This window comes from Protopterus annectens, chromosome 14.part0 (assembly GCF_019279795.1).
Source record: "Protopterus annectens isolate FY-2018-M chromosome 14.part0, PAN1.0, whole genome shotgun sequence".
Lineage (NCBI taxonomy): Eukaryota > Metazoa > Chordata > Ceratodontiformes > Protopteridae > Protopterus > Protopterus annectens.
Window position 1 is genome coordinate 621,172,951 of NC_056748.1, and position 14,343 is coordinate 621,187,293.

Genomic DNA, 14,343 nt, shown 5'->3' on the forward strand with positions numbered 1-14,343 from the left:
GTTTGCATAAAACCTAGGGTCAAAAGTATATTCAAATAAGGGATGTTTTAAAATCTGTTGTTTTGAAGTAACCCTGCAGGCTTTACACCTTCTGCAAGGAAATGTACCTGTTTTTCCTATCCTAATTTGTTTTTTTTTTAAATTGTAAAACAAATCTTTAAAATTACTACAGTTCTTATAGCCAAATCTTGGCTTGCATCCTACAATATCTGCTGTACTAAAGTCTACAATTAATAACTGCCAGTGCTTGCATATATTACATGTAGAGTCCACATTACTGGTGAACCTGGTCATAAATCTCGAACCATGGTATGCTGAGGTCTTTTTCTCATGGCCAGTGTTATTCTTATCTCTGTGGCCATCAGAATAAGGTTTTGCCATGCTACACCTAGTTTTCAAAACCTCATTTCTGATAACCATCTATTTGTTTCTTAACATAACCTCTGGTCAACAAGACTTGTTCATTAAGTGACTGCATTGTTTTAGTCCAATCTTCTTCTGTAGTGCACAGTCTAGATACTCTAGTAAACTGACCCTTATAGGTTCATAGGTTAGTAGTAATGTAACTGCCCTTGCGAGCCATTTTAAGCCTAGCCAGTTATCCCTTGTGAAACTCAAACCCCGCACCTTGTGTTTGTAAGGCAAACATTTTAACCATTAGGCCACCTTCCCAACCCCTTAATAATGTTCGGAAATACATGCCTGGGGTGAATACTGTCATGCAACAAAAGATTATTTTTCCAGTATGTTTTTCTATACAAGGTAGTATTAATTTCACCTAATGCATCCTTACATGGTCGAACATCCAAAAAAATCAATATTTAACTGAGAGGCTGTAGTAGTGAATTTTAAAAAAATCAGTAATCGTATCGGCAAATGATATAAATTGTAAATTAATTTCATCACCAGCTCATAGGACAAAAATATCCACAAATGAGTAAAAGTCCTCACTCAGGGTAAAAAAAACATATCTAATGAGGTAGAAATAGACTTTGTTAGGCTTTTTGTCTAAGAACTCTGATTATTCCACAGGTCCGATGCACCTGATATGTTCATTGGTTGACGTTATACTTGGTAATGATGTCTTCGTGCATCACGGCAGCTGTTATAAGGAGATCGGGGTGGCCATGGGCAGCATATGTGCAAACAGCTATGCCAGCATGGTGCTCGCATATTGGCAGTCTCTATATGTTGTAGACAGAAGTAACTTCTTTTTTCAGTACATCTCACATTATGTATGTTTTGTGGTGATGTGTTCTTTGTATGGACTGGCTCAGTAGAGACCCTGAATAAGCTTGTGGACTATTTACATCAGACCACTGATTTTTTTAAAGTTCAGATTTAAACATTCCCGAACCTCAATAGATTTTCTTGAGGTTTGTGTCTTGAACACCCTGATGGTTTTGAAACTCAACTCTATAAAAAAAGCATGCAGAAAGTTAACATGCTGCACTACCAGAGTAGGCATCCTAAGTATATAAAGCATAATGTGATGAAAAGGCAAATTTATAGACATGCAAGACTGAATAGAAATGATGAGAATATGCTTTCCTCTCTTGATACCCTGAGTGAGGACTTTTGCTCTAGGGGATACTCTGAATATGAGATATGGATGGTGAGTGATGAGGTTCTGTCACACACAAATGATTCAGCTAAACTTTGTTTTTCTAACTATAGTGTTGACACTGTGGTAAGACAGAATAATAACAGAAATGATTTTAGAATGTGTGTTACCTATTCAAATGACATTAAGCCTGTCTGTGATATAATTAGGAAGCAGTGGCATATTTTGACTACTGATGCCAGATGCAGGGACTTTCTTGGTGGAGTTCCACACTTTTGCTATAGGAATAATAGTTCCATTAAGAAACTGCTGTGCTACAAACCTCTAGTTCGCAACAGACCCTGTATTTCAGTTAGGAAAGGGACACATCATGCAGATTATGTAACATGTATAAGTACATTCAAACTGATGATACCTTTTTACATCCTGTTACTGGACATACTTTTAAATTCAATTTCTATGCCGACTGCACTTGTAGCAACCTGGGCTGTTTGTGATCAGTGTGAATGTTACTGTGTTCGTAAGACGAATCGAATGTTGAAGAATCTTATCAGGTAACACTTACATGAAATAAGCAGATGTGACAGCAGGAATGCTTTAAGCATATTTGTAACACTGGTATTGAACACTTTTTTAAGTTTTTAGTTTTGGAATTAATGAATGTAGGAGCCAGAGGAGGTGATATTAAAACAAAAACAGAATGCTTAGAAGTTAAATGGATGTTAATTTTACAATCTGACAAAGGGAAAGGATTAAATGAGCATATACCTTTAAAACCCTTGCTGAGGTCACATGACTTGACCAGGTGATTTTGGACTTTCCTGACAGTATTTAAGCATTGCTTGTTTGTTTTTAGATCTGATGAAGCACATTTGGTGTGAAAGCGCTCATCTGTTATATACTTTTACTGTTTTTATTTTTTAGATCCGACAAGTGTTTTATACAGTGCTGTGTTAGCTGGTTCTTTTGTTTTACTTCTAACTTCAGTTATCCCTGAAAGTGGGTTTCGGCAATGAAGATTCACATTAATGGCAGTCAGAATGATTGCTGTCTGCAGACTGAGTTGCTCCCAGTTATTACTACAATGTTAATTATCCCATGACAAAATGTTTATATAGCCAAATTCTGGCCTTGAGCCATCATTGGTTTTTCTCATCAACTTTCACCATTGAAGAACTTCATCTCTTCAGATTCCATGTGTTTTCTTCTCTTTTCTTGACTTGGAAGGCTTTTAATCTGTTCATGCGTTTTCCCCAATGTAAGTTAGTTGAACACAACTAGTACCGTAATATAAGTATAGCTGGATAGATGCATTTATTTTTGAGCCATTGTGGTGTAATGAACTGTCCTTTTTTAGCATAGCATTTAATACATTGTTTAAAAAGTCAAGCATCAATTATGATCAGGCAAGCAGACACAGGGAGTAGTAGTAAAAGGACTATCTGCTGAGGAAAAGAGGATAACTAGTAGGTAACCTCATGGTTTATCAAGTCAAACCAGTTGTAATGTCTTTATAGGTGAAATAGAATATTTGAATGTTAAGTTATATTTGAAGATGGCAGAAATATTACCAAAAGACATAGCATTTAGGGCATGAGAATTGAAAAGGATGTGAAAATACATTTGACTGAGCTGGAGCAATCCTCACAAATACAGCAACCTGGACTTCTCTCTTGTACCATGGAGGAACTGGCATTGTTAGAACTCTAAGGATGGTCCTGGGGTTTGGAGATGAGTTCTACCCATCTTCCTGATGTACAGCTGTAGAAATCACAAAGGCTTGAAAAAGGATGTTGCCACTATAGAAAAACAGATGATGGAGCAAATTGCACTACGTAATCTATAGTATAATATTTCTGAAGGGAGCTAAACCCCATCCGTGCTCTTCCCATGTGGGACTGTATGCCCCACTTTACTCCTACTACTTTTATATTCTCATTCCAAAGTTATACAACCCTTGGGAAAAGGGAATACCTTGCTTATTGTATGTATTGAGATCTCCCAAAGGTTTTTCAGTCTCTAAGTGAGAATGTAATAATAGCAAGGAAGTAAGAGGAGGTACAGCCATATATCAGGAAGGTGTAGTATGATAACTGTATATTTTGATGGCATTTGTCTTTAATATATTTTTATTAAACTTTGTTAGATTTTTTCCAAGGAGATAAAAGAGGAGGTTGTTTGATGTCTGACTTGCGTCATTGATTTAAAAGTATCTGCATTGATTGCCACAGAAAAATTTTCAAGAGTTTATTGGAATTAACTTGGCTGACTGTGGACTACTCTGTGCCACTCAAAGCATTTACTTTAAAAGCACATCAGGAATATTAAACTGTTGAGATGTACTAGGTAGTTTTACCAGGTGAAATATAGAAATCCCCAAATAAACATAAGTTGCCATTGCATACTTAGACTGTTAGTAATGGCCACTGACATCTTGACCAAAGTTGATGGATAGTAGTGAAAATGTGAATGATATTGAAAACGTCAGACTTTAAGGTTTCTTTTTGTAAGAGATGCTTTGGATAGACATTGTAGAAATCATGTATTCACTGATGTGTGTTAAAAGTACCATATTTAGCAGCTTGTTTTCTTTGTTCTTAGATGGCAGTTGATCAAGCCCACCGACAGAATATCTCATCTTTATTCTTGCCAGTGGTAGAATCTGTAAATCCTTGCTTGATATTGATAGTACGCAGAGAAAACATTGTTGGAGATGCCATTGAATTTCTCAGAAAAACGAAGAACTTGGACTATAAGAAGCCCCTTAAGGTATGTTCAGTTTTGATGAAGTGCTTCCCATAGAAATTTTCCATATTCCATGAAGAATGCTGAGAAATGTTGAGTTTCGTATTTAGCATTGTGATAGAGGTTCATGTTTAACACTTTGTAGCATCAAGGAAAGTAATTGCAGCTTATCAGTATGTAGTTGAAAGCTGCAGCTTCCAGCCGGAGATGTCTGTTTATTGGTTTTCTTCTCATTCTTAACTTTTTTGATTGTACAAGTGACTTCTTCTACACTGCTCATACCGGGATCTTTTTAACTAAGATTACAGTGTGTACAGACTCATGTATGAAATGTGGTAGGGAGTTCATTTTATGGAAAAAGTGCGGCAAAAGATTGAGCAAACAATGGAGTGCAGCAGAGCTTCTGTCATATTCCTGAATTTTTTGTTCCTCTCTATTGTGTAGATACACAGATTCTTGAGTAAACAAATGTGGTGCTTGGTCTGCTGTGCATGCTGAAGTGGACTTGAATCACCATATGTGACTTGTACATTTTACAGTAGCTTATCTGTCATTTACACTGTGCCAGAAAATTGCTTTTGCATAATGTCCATTAGCCGCAGTAGATCGTGATTTTTCCCCATGGTCAGCTCAGTGTGAAACATGATCTTGCATCATTTGATTAGCTTATGGTTTAGAAAGTGGTTGGTACTGATTTATCAAAAAACATGTAATTGTTCCTTTTTATTTTATTTTTTTCAAAAATACTTGTCCCATTATTATCATTAATTTTGTGATGGTTTGTTGCACAGCTTCTTTATTTTTCATTAAAATAATTTAGTTCCATGTAAGTTTGCCAGTCGTTACTATGTACAGTAACCACTTGTGGTTGTATGCATGCTTTCACTTTCTATACATCTAACACGTTTGAGTGCCGAGTAACAGCTTATTTACCTCATAATACCAGAACGTTTTTTTCAAGTCTGCTTATGAACATCAGGAGTATATTGCTCATTTTAAATTTCCTTTTCTTAGTAGTTGTTCTTCGTCCTTAAAACATCTCCTAAAACGTACAGCAGAAAATAAATGCAACTTAATTGAAGGAGTGCTAATCAGGAGTTACTGTTGTTAGGCTGTGCCACTGAGGCCATTGTCTGTTTCCTTTAACATTTTTTCTTGCTGACAAATGATTGTAGTCATTGACATCACAAGACAGCCTTACATTTGGAGCTGTAATGGAATGTCACATCTCCCTTTGATAAGAACCAAAGCACTGGAACTGACAGAAATGTTACAGTACTCAAGATATCATATGTATCTTTGAAAGAATATATACAAAATCCTACAGTCCATCAAACCTTTCTCATATTAAACAGGACCTAGATGCTTTCTTAAACCAATTAAACTTTTCCAAAATCAGTCCAGATCAACAAAATATTTTATCCTCACTGATCTCCCAACAAGAAATTATTATGACAAGAAACTCAAACCCAACAAATCACCAGTTCCAGATGGTCTTACAGCCAAATTCTACAAAGTTTTTCCACCAAAATCATCTCTTTCTTCTCCATCTGTTCAGTCACATGACTTCCAATGGTGTAAGAGATATGCATCTAAACGCATCCAAAACGATTCTCATACCTAAACCAAACTCCGACCTCAAAAACCCTCTGAACTATAGACCTATAGCCCTAATAAATCTTGATATGAAAATATTTGCATCAATACTAGCAAATAGAATTAAACCAATCATTCCAAATATTGTTTCCCCTGAACAATCAAGTTTCATAATACACAGACAAACCTTTGATCATACCCTTACCCTGGACACCATGATCAATCTCTCTACCCATACACGTACTCCAGTCTACACCTTAGCTATTGATACCGCAAAAACATTTGTTAGACTTGGTGTAAACTTTTTGCTCAATATCTTGCCTCTCTTTCACATACACAATAACTGCCTACAAGCTATCAAAACACTATACTCCAAGACTCATACTTGTCTACAAATTAATAAACACCCATCTTCTCAAATTGACATTGAGAATGGTGCCAGACAAGGATGTCCTATGTCCCCCTATCTTTTTAATTTATACATTGAACCCCTTTTTCTCATCATTTCTCAGAAAACTTTCCACCATACCTCCAATATCTTTAACACTAAAATTACCCTAGCGGCTTTCGCTGATGATCTAAATCTTTACTACTCACTACCTAATTCAGACCTCCAGAAACTACTATCCACTATAGACCTCTTTTCAACTTTCTCAAATTACAAATTAACCTAAAGGAAATGAGTATCTTCCATATTAACTCCTTCTGTCAGCTTCCCGCATACTCTTTAGCAGCTGGTGTTAAAATGATTCATTAAAATATCTAGGAATATCCTTACACCAAGATCCTAAATAATCATATACAATTAAAATTATTAATCTCTGGTCAAACATACAACATGATATTGGCAGATGGACAAAATGTCAACTTCCATTCCTTGCTAAAATAGCCACAATCAAAATGAATGCTTTACCCAGATTTATATATATATATATATATATATATATATATATATATATATATATATATATATGATATATATATATATATATATATATATATATATATATATATATATAAATCTGGGTAAAGCTATATTTAATGCCTGCAATACCGTTATCAACCTAAAATTCTTCAAAACCATTCACTCCACAATTTCCAAATTTATCTGGCTCCCCAAATCAGTCAGAATCTGTTATAATAAATTGACCTACCGTAAAGACTATGGGAGTTAGGGCTGCCAGACTTTAAACTCTACTATGATATCATAAACTGTAATAGACTAATAGCGAGGGCCGACCACACCCCTTCACCAGAAAAATGATCTCTAACCTGGGTCAAACGTTTACGCAACTATATCAAAACACTATCCATAAACCCCAGAGCCCTTCCTCTCCTTTACAACGAAAATTTAAAAAATCTTAAAATTTACCCAATCCTTAAACATAAAATCACGATCATACAAATGATGTTCAAATCATTAAACCAATAATGTGAAGTTGTTAAACCTCGCCCTTTATTCTTACACATGGGTTTGGAGCCGATCCATCGGCTCAGAGTCAGCCGCTTTACTAGCTAAAGATCTCAGAATAGCTCGAGGCCAGGCCCCCGGCCCATGATGCTTTCCATCCTACCCCAGGTCTAGTTTGCCGTTGCAACTGATCGCAAGGTCTACGGAGAGCTCGGGCCAGTAGAATTTATTTCTTTATCTTTGACCTAATTTTTGCAAGTTTTTTTTTCTCAAAAACTTGGATATTTAGCTTAGTCTACTTTCTTATAAGGTTTTAGGCAGTTAGCCTCATTTTTCGTTAGTATATCTCACGTTATTTAAGGAGCAGTTTGCTCTAGGCCTTTGGCCGTTTTTTTATTTATCAGTATAGTTGAAGTTTGCATTTAATATTACTACCCTATCCCTTTGAATTCAAATAGTAATAGAGTGTGTGTGTGTGTGTGTGTGTGTGTGTGTGTGTGTGTGTGTGTGTGTGTGTGTGTGCGCGCTATCTTTGTTACATATATACTTAAAGATAGTGTGAAATACTGAACCTTTCTTATCCCTGGTTGTGCAGGGACTTTATATCTGCGTTCGGTTTGTGCAGATTGCTGTTGTTTTTTGTGCATTTGTTGTGATCGAAGTTGATTAGGTCTCTGACAACTTCTATTGTTTCTAATATGGCGGATCAGAAGGAAAAACAGAGGTCTGGCTTTAAGTGTAATTGTGGGCAGAAGATGTCCATTACAGATGGACATGTTAATTGTGTTTATTGTTTGGGGCTTGTGCACCTCCAAGAAGATTGCTCTATCTGCCACTCCTTCAGCAGTAGGGTCTTGTTAGAATGGCGAAGGAAGTTGGTAGATAGAGGCTTGTTGAAGCCTGATTTTCAAGATTCACTGGATAAGGCTGACCAGACCTCCCAAGTCCTCGAAGGGGTTGAAGTCCTCGAAGGTGTCCACAGAGCCCAGGTCATCGGCTTCTAATCCTTCTGTGAGGGCGTGGTCACCGGCTCCCCAGTCTTTGGAGCCGTGCACCGAACAGATGCCTTGGAGCCGGTCCCCGGACTTGGTATCAGTCTCAGAGACTCTGAAGTCTCCAACCCTTCGATCCGTGGCGTCTTTGGCTCCTTTGACCCATTTGAGGACCCTTTCCAATGTCGATGTGGACCGGGTGGTGCAGAGGCTTTTCGAGAACCCGGCAATGGCAAAATTACTATCTGATTTGTCCCAATTGGGTCAGAAGCCTGAGACTATCCCACTGGCTATGACTACTCCTCCTCCGAGCCAAACAGGGCCTTCGGAGGAGGAGGATCTGATGATTGCGGAGCCTTCGGAGCCGAGGCCTGTCCCAGTGCCTTTCGGCTCCTTCAACCCTGACTACTTCAGTTCTGTTGGAAGAGTCTCGTAGCTGACACTCTCTCATCGGCTCCGGGGGGGGTTGAACCGATGCGTCTGTTCTGTCCCTTCCTCTCAGGGCTTCAGCGCAGATGACCTCAGCTCCGTCCTCTGGTTTGGAGCTCGCTGTATCGGCGCCGGTGATGCTGCCGTCTTCCTTGGGTCGAAGTTGCAGTCTCTTCAATGCCATGAGGAGGTTTGTCATCTAAGACACTCATGTCATCAGGTCCCTCCTCTTCCTCCCCTAAAGTGCAAAGTTCTGTCTCTACACCTCACGTTCCTGTCAAGCGTCGAGACCCAGAGCCTCAGGTAGCCCCATTGGGTGACCCCTGCTCTATTGACACTTCACAAGAAGCCCCCGCTGATGAAGTTCCCAGAAAGAGATTATGCAAGAGGAGGAATATAGATTCCCCTCAGGAATCTTTGACATCAGACACTGACTTGGAGGAATCAGAAGGGTCCCCCTCGGAGGGTATCTCCTTTGTGGATATCCTGGAAGTCCTAAAGCAGAGGGGTGACTGGCAATCTGTTAGCCATACGGAGGATGAGTTGGTGATCCTGAAAGCCTTTGGGTCTCAACCCTCCACCTCCTGGGTGACTCCACCCTTCGAACTAATGGATTTAGTCGCTCAAAGGGCGTGGGAGTCTCCTGATTCCATGGAACCGGTCCCTCGGAGGCCTAATAAATTTATCACCTCCCCCAAGACAAGACTTTTCTCACGTAGGGAGTTCCTGTTGATGCCATGGTGGTGGCGGCGGCCACCAAGAAAGAGATGTCAAAAACCTCTTCCTCTGTCCATCCTCCTAATAGAGACTCTAGGACGATGGACAGATAGGGAAACACTTTAATTCTGCGACATTTGCCATGAGATCGCTTAACTATTTAACCCATTTCACCCATCTTCAGCAAGATCTCAAAGAGCTTGGAGATACTGTAAAGGGCAACACAGATGATGCTGTCCCTGAGAAGGTGAAGGCACAGCTTAACACCCTTAATTCTGTTGTGAACTTGTCCATGTGTCTCATTTCTTATGCAGCCAATGGATCGAGCCAATCAGCAGGTTCAGCGATAGCTGTGCGGAGACTATCCTGGATGCGCTTATGCTCCTTTGCGGAAGCCTTCAAGTCTTCCTTTGTCAACACCCCATTTGATGGCTCTTCTTTGTTTGGGCCCATAGTCAAGGAGACTCTCACTAGGTGTAAGCAGGAGGGGTATCTGCCTTAGTTGTCTGTTTTTCCACCCCCTACTAGACCATACCCCAAAGGGCAGAAAGGTGGGAAAATGTGGTTCCGAAAGTCCCAAGGAGCTTTCCAGAACACATGATGGGAACCCCCCTCCAGGGGCAGAGGAGGGGGCAATAACTGAAGGGGCAGTAGGGGTTCGCAGAACCAGGGTGACAGGGAGCAGTTCCTTGGCAAGCCCTACCAGCGCTCCTGAGATGCGGCCCAACTGTCCTACTCTGGAGGTAGTCTGGGGTCACTTGGCTTTGTATCTGGATGCCTGTCTAGGAATTACAACAGATTCTTGGGTACAGAGCATAGTTTCCAGAGGATACCTCATTCCATTTCTACGGAAGTCACCTGTCGGCACAAAAATCCGAGATGTTCCACCCAGTGTCAGGGATCAAGCAGTAATAGAAATCCAGAGGCTGCAGGAAGGGAGTGTCATCCAGCCAGTCCCACAGACCAGATGGGATCTGGAACTTACTCCAAATTCTTTTTAGTTCCAAAGAAGACGGGGGACTGGAGACCAAGCTTGGATCTCAGCAGTCTCAACACATTTGTAAAGGAGGAGATGTTCCTGGATGGTCACACTTCAGTCTATCCTTCCATTCATCGCAGTGGGCGATTGGATGTGCTCCATAGATCTCAAGGATGCGTACTACCACATCAAAATGGCCAGGCCATCCAGAGATCATTTGCGTTTCCGGCTGGTAGCCAGTCACTACCAATTCAGAGCACTGCCCTTTGGACTCACAACAGCCCCCAGAGTGTTTCCCAAATGCATGGCAGTAGTTACAGCTCACTTGAGATGTCTAGGATTCCGTGTGTTTCCATATCTGGATGACTGGCTCCTTATAGCTGCCTCCAGGCATCAACTAATTCTGTCCAGGGATCACACTCTCAATCCCTGCTCTCAGCTAGGCATCACTATCAATTTTGAAAAATCTGTGTTGTCGCCATCGCAGCATATATCCTTTATCGGAGCAGAACTAGATACTACCACCACCACAAAAAGATCACCCCTGGACAGAGTAACCTCTTTATGGACTCAGGTCTTAGATATTCTGCAGAGGAAAAAAGTACCGGCCCATAAGGTTCTAAAACTCTTAGGCACCATGGCAGCTACTCTCATAGCAGTTCCTCTGGGACGAATGCACATGACGATCCTCCAGTGGTTACTGTTCACCTAGTGGTCATACCAACAGCTTCCCATGTCGTCCTTAATCATGATTACAGACTCTTGCAAGAAGGATCTTAGCTGGTGGTTGACCAGCTAACAGCTCACGATGGGTCGTCCATTTGTTCTGCCCCCGTCGTTGGCCATAGTGACCACAGATGCTTCCCTGATAGGATGGGGGGGCTATTTCAGGGAAGTACTGCCCAAGGCACCTGGTCAGAGACAGAGTCGCAGTTGCACATCAGTGTTCTGGAGCTGAGAGAGGTGCTTTTGGTGTTGCAGCTCTTTCATGACTCTCTGCCTCTAGGGACGATTGCCATGCAGACGAACAACATGTTGGTTGTCTGGTACATCAATAAACAAGGAGGAACCAGGTCTTACCCCTTGTGTCGAATGGCCTTGAGAATTTGGCAGTGGGCTGTGTCCACTAGGCACTTTCTGATTGCAATGCATATCCTGGGGAAATCCAGCATAATAGTGGACAAACTGAGCAGAGCCATTCTGTTACCTCACGAGTGGTCCCTCAAGAAAGAAGTTGCGGAGAAGATTTTCCACAGGTGGGGCCAGCCTTGCTGCAACCTGTTTGCATCCCCTATGAATGCCAAATGTAGAAGCTACTTTGTCCTAAATTCCCCACCAGGGGACAACCCAAGGGACTCGCGCATACACGCTTGGCCCCCGGGACTCCTTTGTCTTCCCTCCTATTCCCCTTATTCCCAGGTTCTTGCAGAAAGCCAAAGCTCTTGGCAGGACGGTAATCTTAATAGCTCCGCTTTGGCCTAGTTAGATTTGGTTCCCCTTACTCCAACTCTACCAACTGGAGGAACCTTGTATTCTGGATCCAGTTCACATGACTTTTCTTCGGAGGTACAACACATTCTTGTATCTTCCCGTAAAGCTTCTACCAGAAAGTTATATGCTGGTAAATGGAAGCGTTTTTCCATTTGGGCCTTTCGTAATAACATTGATCCCTATGTGGCCCCTATTGCTAGTATTCTGGAATTTCTCTCTAAACTTTTTCAAGAAGGTGCTGCGGCTGCCACAGTTAGAGTACAGTTGATTGCCATCTCAAATTTTCATCTTAGAACTGAGGGTTCTAACTTAATGTTGCACAAATTGTGTCGGGCCTTCCTTAAGGGCACCATTCATCTCAGGCCTTCTGTTAGACAGCCATTTACTCCCTAGAATCGAAATTTTGTTCTGTCCCGTATTATTCTTCCTCCCTTTGAGCCTGCATCATCTTGTCAATTGAAGTTCCTGTCCTGGAAGACTATTTTCTTGGTGGCCATTACTTCAGTACGCAGGGTATCTGAGCTTCAAGCCCTTTGTCAAACCACCATATTTGGTGTTTTTAATCCGGACAGGGTTTCACTGAGGACTAACCCTTCATTCTTGCCAAAAATGTGCCCTGAGACCAATCTGAACCAAACTATTGAACTTCCAACCTTTTTCCATAATCTTTCTAGTCGGTTGGAATACGTGTTGCATAAACTTGATGTTCACAGACAACTGAGATTCTATTTGGACAGGACGAAGGAATTTCGAAGCTCTGACCAGCTCTTTGTATCTTATGCAGATGCCAAGAAAGGATTCTCAGTTTCTAAAGTTACCCTTTCCAAATGGTTAACTGACTGTATTAAATTTATCTACTCTTCTGCCAACCAAACATTAGTACATGGTGTGAAGGCCCATTCAAATATAGCTGTCTCCACGTCTTCTGCTTATACGGCTCATTTACCTTTGGATACTATATGTGCAGCTGCCACTTGGTCCAAGCCTCGTACCTTTATCACTCATTACAAAGTGGACAAGGCCTCCAGGGACAGAGCTTCCTTTGGTTCTACTGTCCTCAGGAATATACTCCCGTGAGCCACCCAGGATTAGGGTGCTTGGGAATGCTACCCACGTGTAAGAATAAATGGCGAGATTTAACAACTTTACATAAAGAAGTTATGTTCTTACCATAACGTTCCATGTGAGCTGTTTATCTCGCCTTTATTCTTACATTCCCTCCCACCTTCCCCCTCTGGATCTCGAAGAATGGGTAGACTTGGGGTCTGGTAGTCTTTTCTGGGGTTCTCACTCCTGTTGGAGTACTTCTGAGCTACATTTTCTTGCTGCTGAGTTCAGCAAACTAGATCTGGGTTAGGACACAGAGCATCATGGGATAGGGGCCTGGCCCATTGACTCTCTTCAAGAAGAATTTTGATGAGTGGATGGGAGATAGTAGGTTTACCCCGGGTATCACTTCTGTGTCACTGTTAGACAGAGGCACAGTATACTAACCTCGAAAAAGGGCATAGCAAAATTAATTTAAAATGGGTGGCGAAAGCCAAACACACTCTGGCTAGGCTTATAAATGCCCTAGGGCAGATAGCCTAGTATGAACCTATGATTGTGTTTCATACCGCTCTACTATACAGATTTTTGCCGAATGTCCAGAGTTGTGCCTCATATTTTTGGCCTGTTTTTCTTAAAATTGCATTTTCCTGGCAAATTAGTGGCAAAACAGAGTGAAGTCAGAAGATGAGACTTTGGAGTTTCAGACTTCATTCCCTTCACAAAATTCATGATAATGGTAAAACCTGTTGTTCTATCAACCTTCTAAGTTTGAAGAGCAATGTTTAAGATTTGTTCCTATTTTGGGGCCATTGTTCCCCCATTATTTATGGCTTTTTCCAGATTTCTTGCTCTAAGAGGTTGAGAGGTATGTGTGGGAAGCAGACATTGTCGGGATCCACTTTAACATATCCATGCCAAAACCTGTCGTACTTGTGACCTGTGTTAGCATCTTAGAATCTTATGTCTTTGAAGATACAGACAGTAGTCCATATGACGTCTTCATGTATATTTTAAGCAGTCACATGTATGAGGTATGCTGCTGATGAAGCTACTGCTGTAGTGAAATTACACTTGTCAGAGCAAAAGACAAAAAAGTAGATCTGTTACTTTCAAATCTGTTGATGAGTAGGTATTGCCTTTTCTTGAATGAGCAATAAGCTGATCTTTTTCTGAATGTATTAGTTCTTCTAATTTACTGTTTTACTTGTTTTTGCTCATCTACTAAGTGGAGATCTCATGTTCATTCTGGTACTTTGGCTTTGGATGTTGTACAGGCTGATTTTGAATGGTAACATAGCTTTTGGCAAGATTAATGGAATTGTTTTCATGGGCACCCTTTCCTTATTAGATATCAAGTAAGAGTGTATAC

At 40.8% G+C, this 14,343-nt stretch overlaps 1 protein-coding gene across 4 annotated transcripts in view; it reads left to right on the forward strand.

Moving 5' to 3' along the window:
- Window positions 1–14,343, forward strand: part of HERC4 (HECT and RLD domain containing E3 ubiquitin protein ligase 4) — a 3,175,640-nt gene that overhangs the window by 2,276,493 nt on the left and 884,804 nt on the right. For all 4 annotated transcript variants that reach the window (XM_044056374.1, XM_044056377.1, XM_044056376.1 and 1 more), the window contains one exon: window positions 4,166–4,333. In XM_044056374.1, the coding sequence (XP_043912309.1) occupies window positions 4,166–4,333 (168 nt within the window). The remainder of the gene's footprint in view (window positions 1–4,165; window positions 4,334–14,343) is intronic.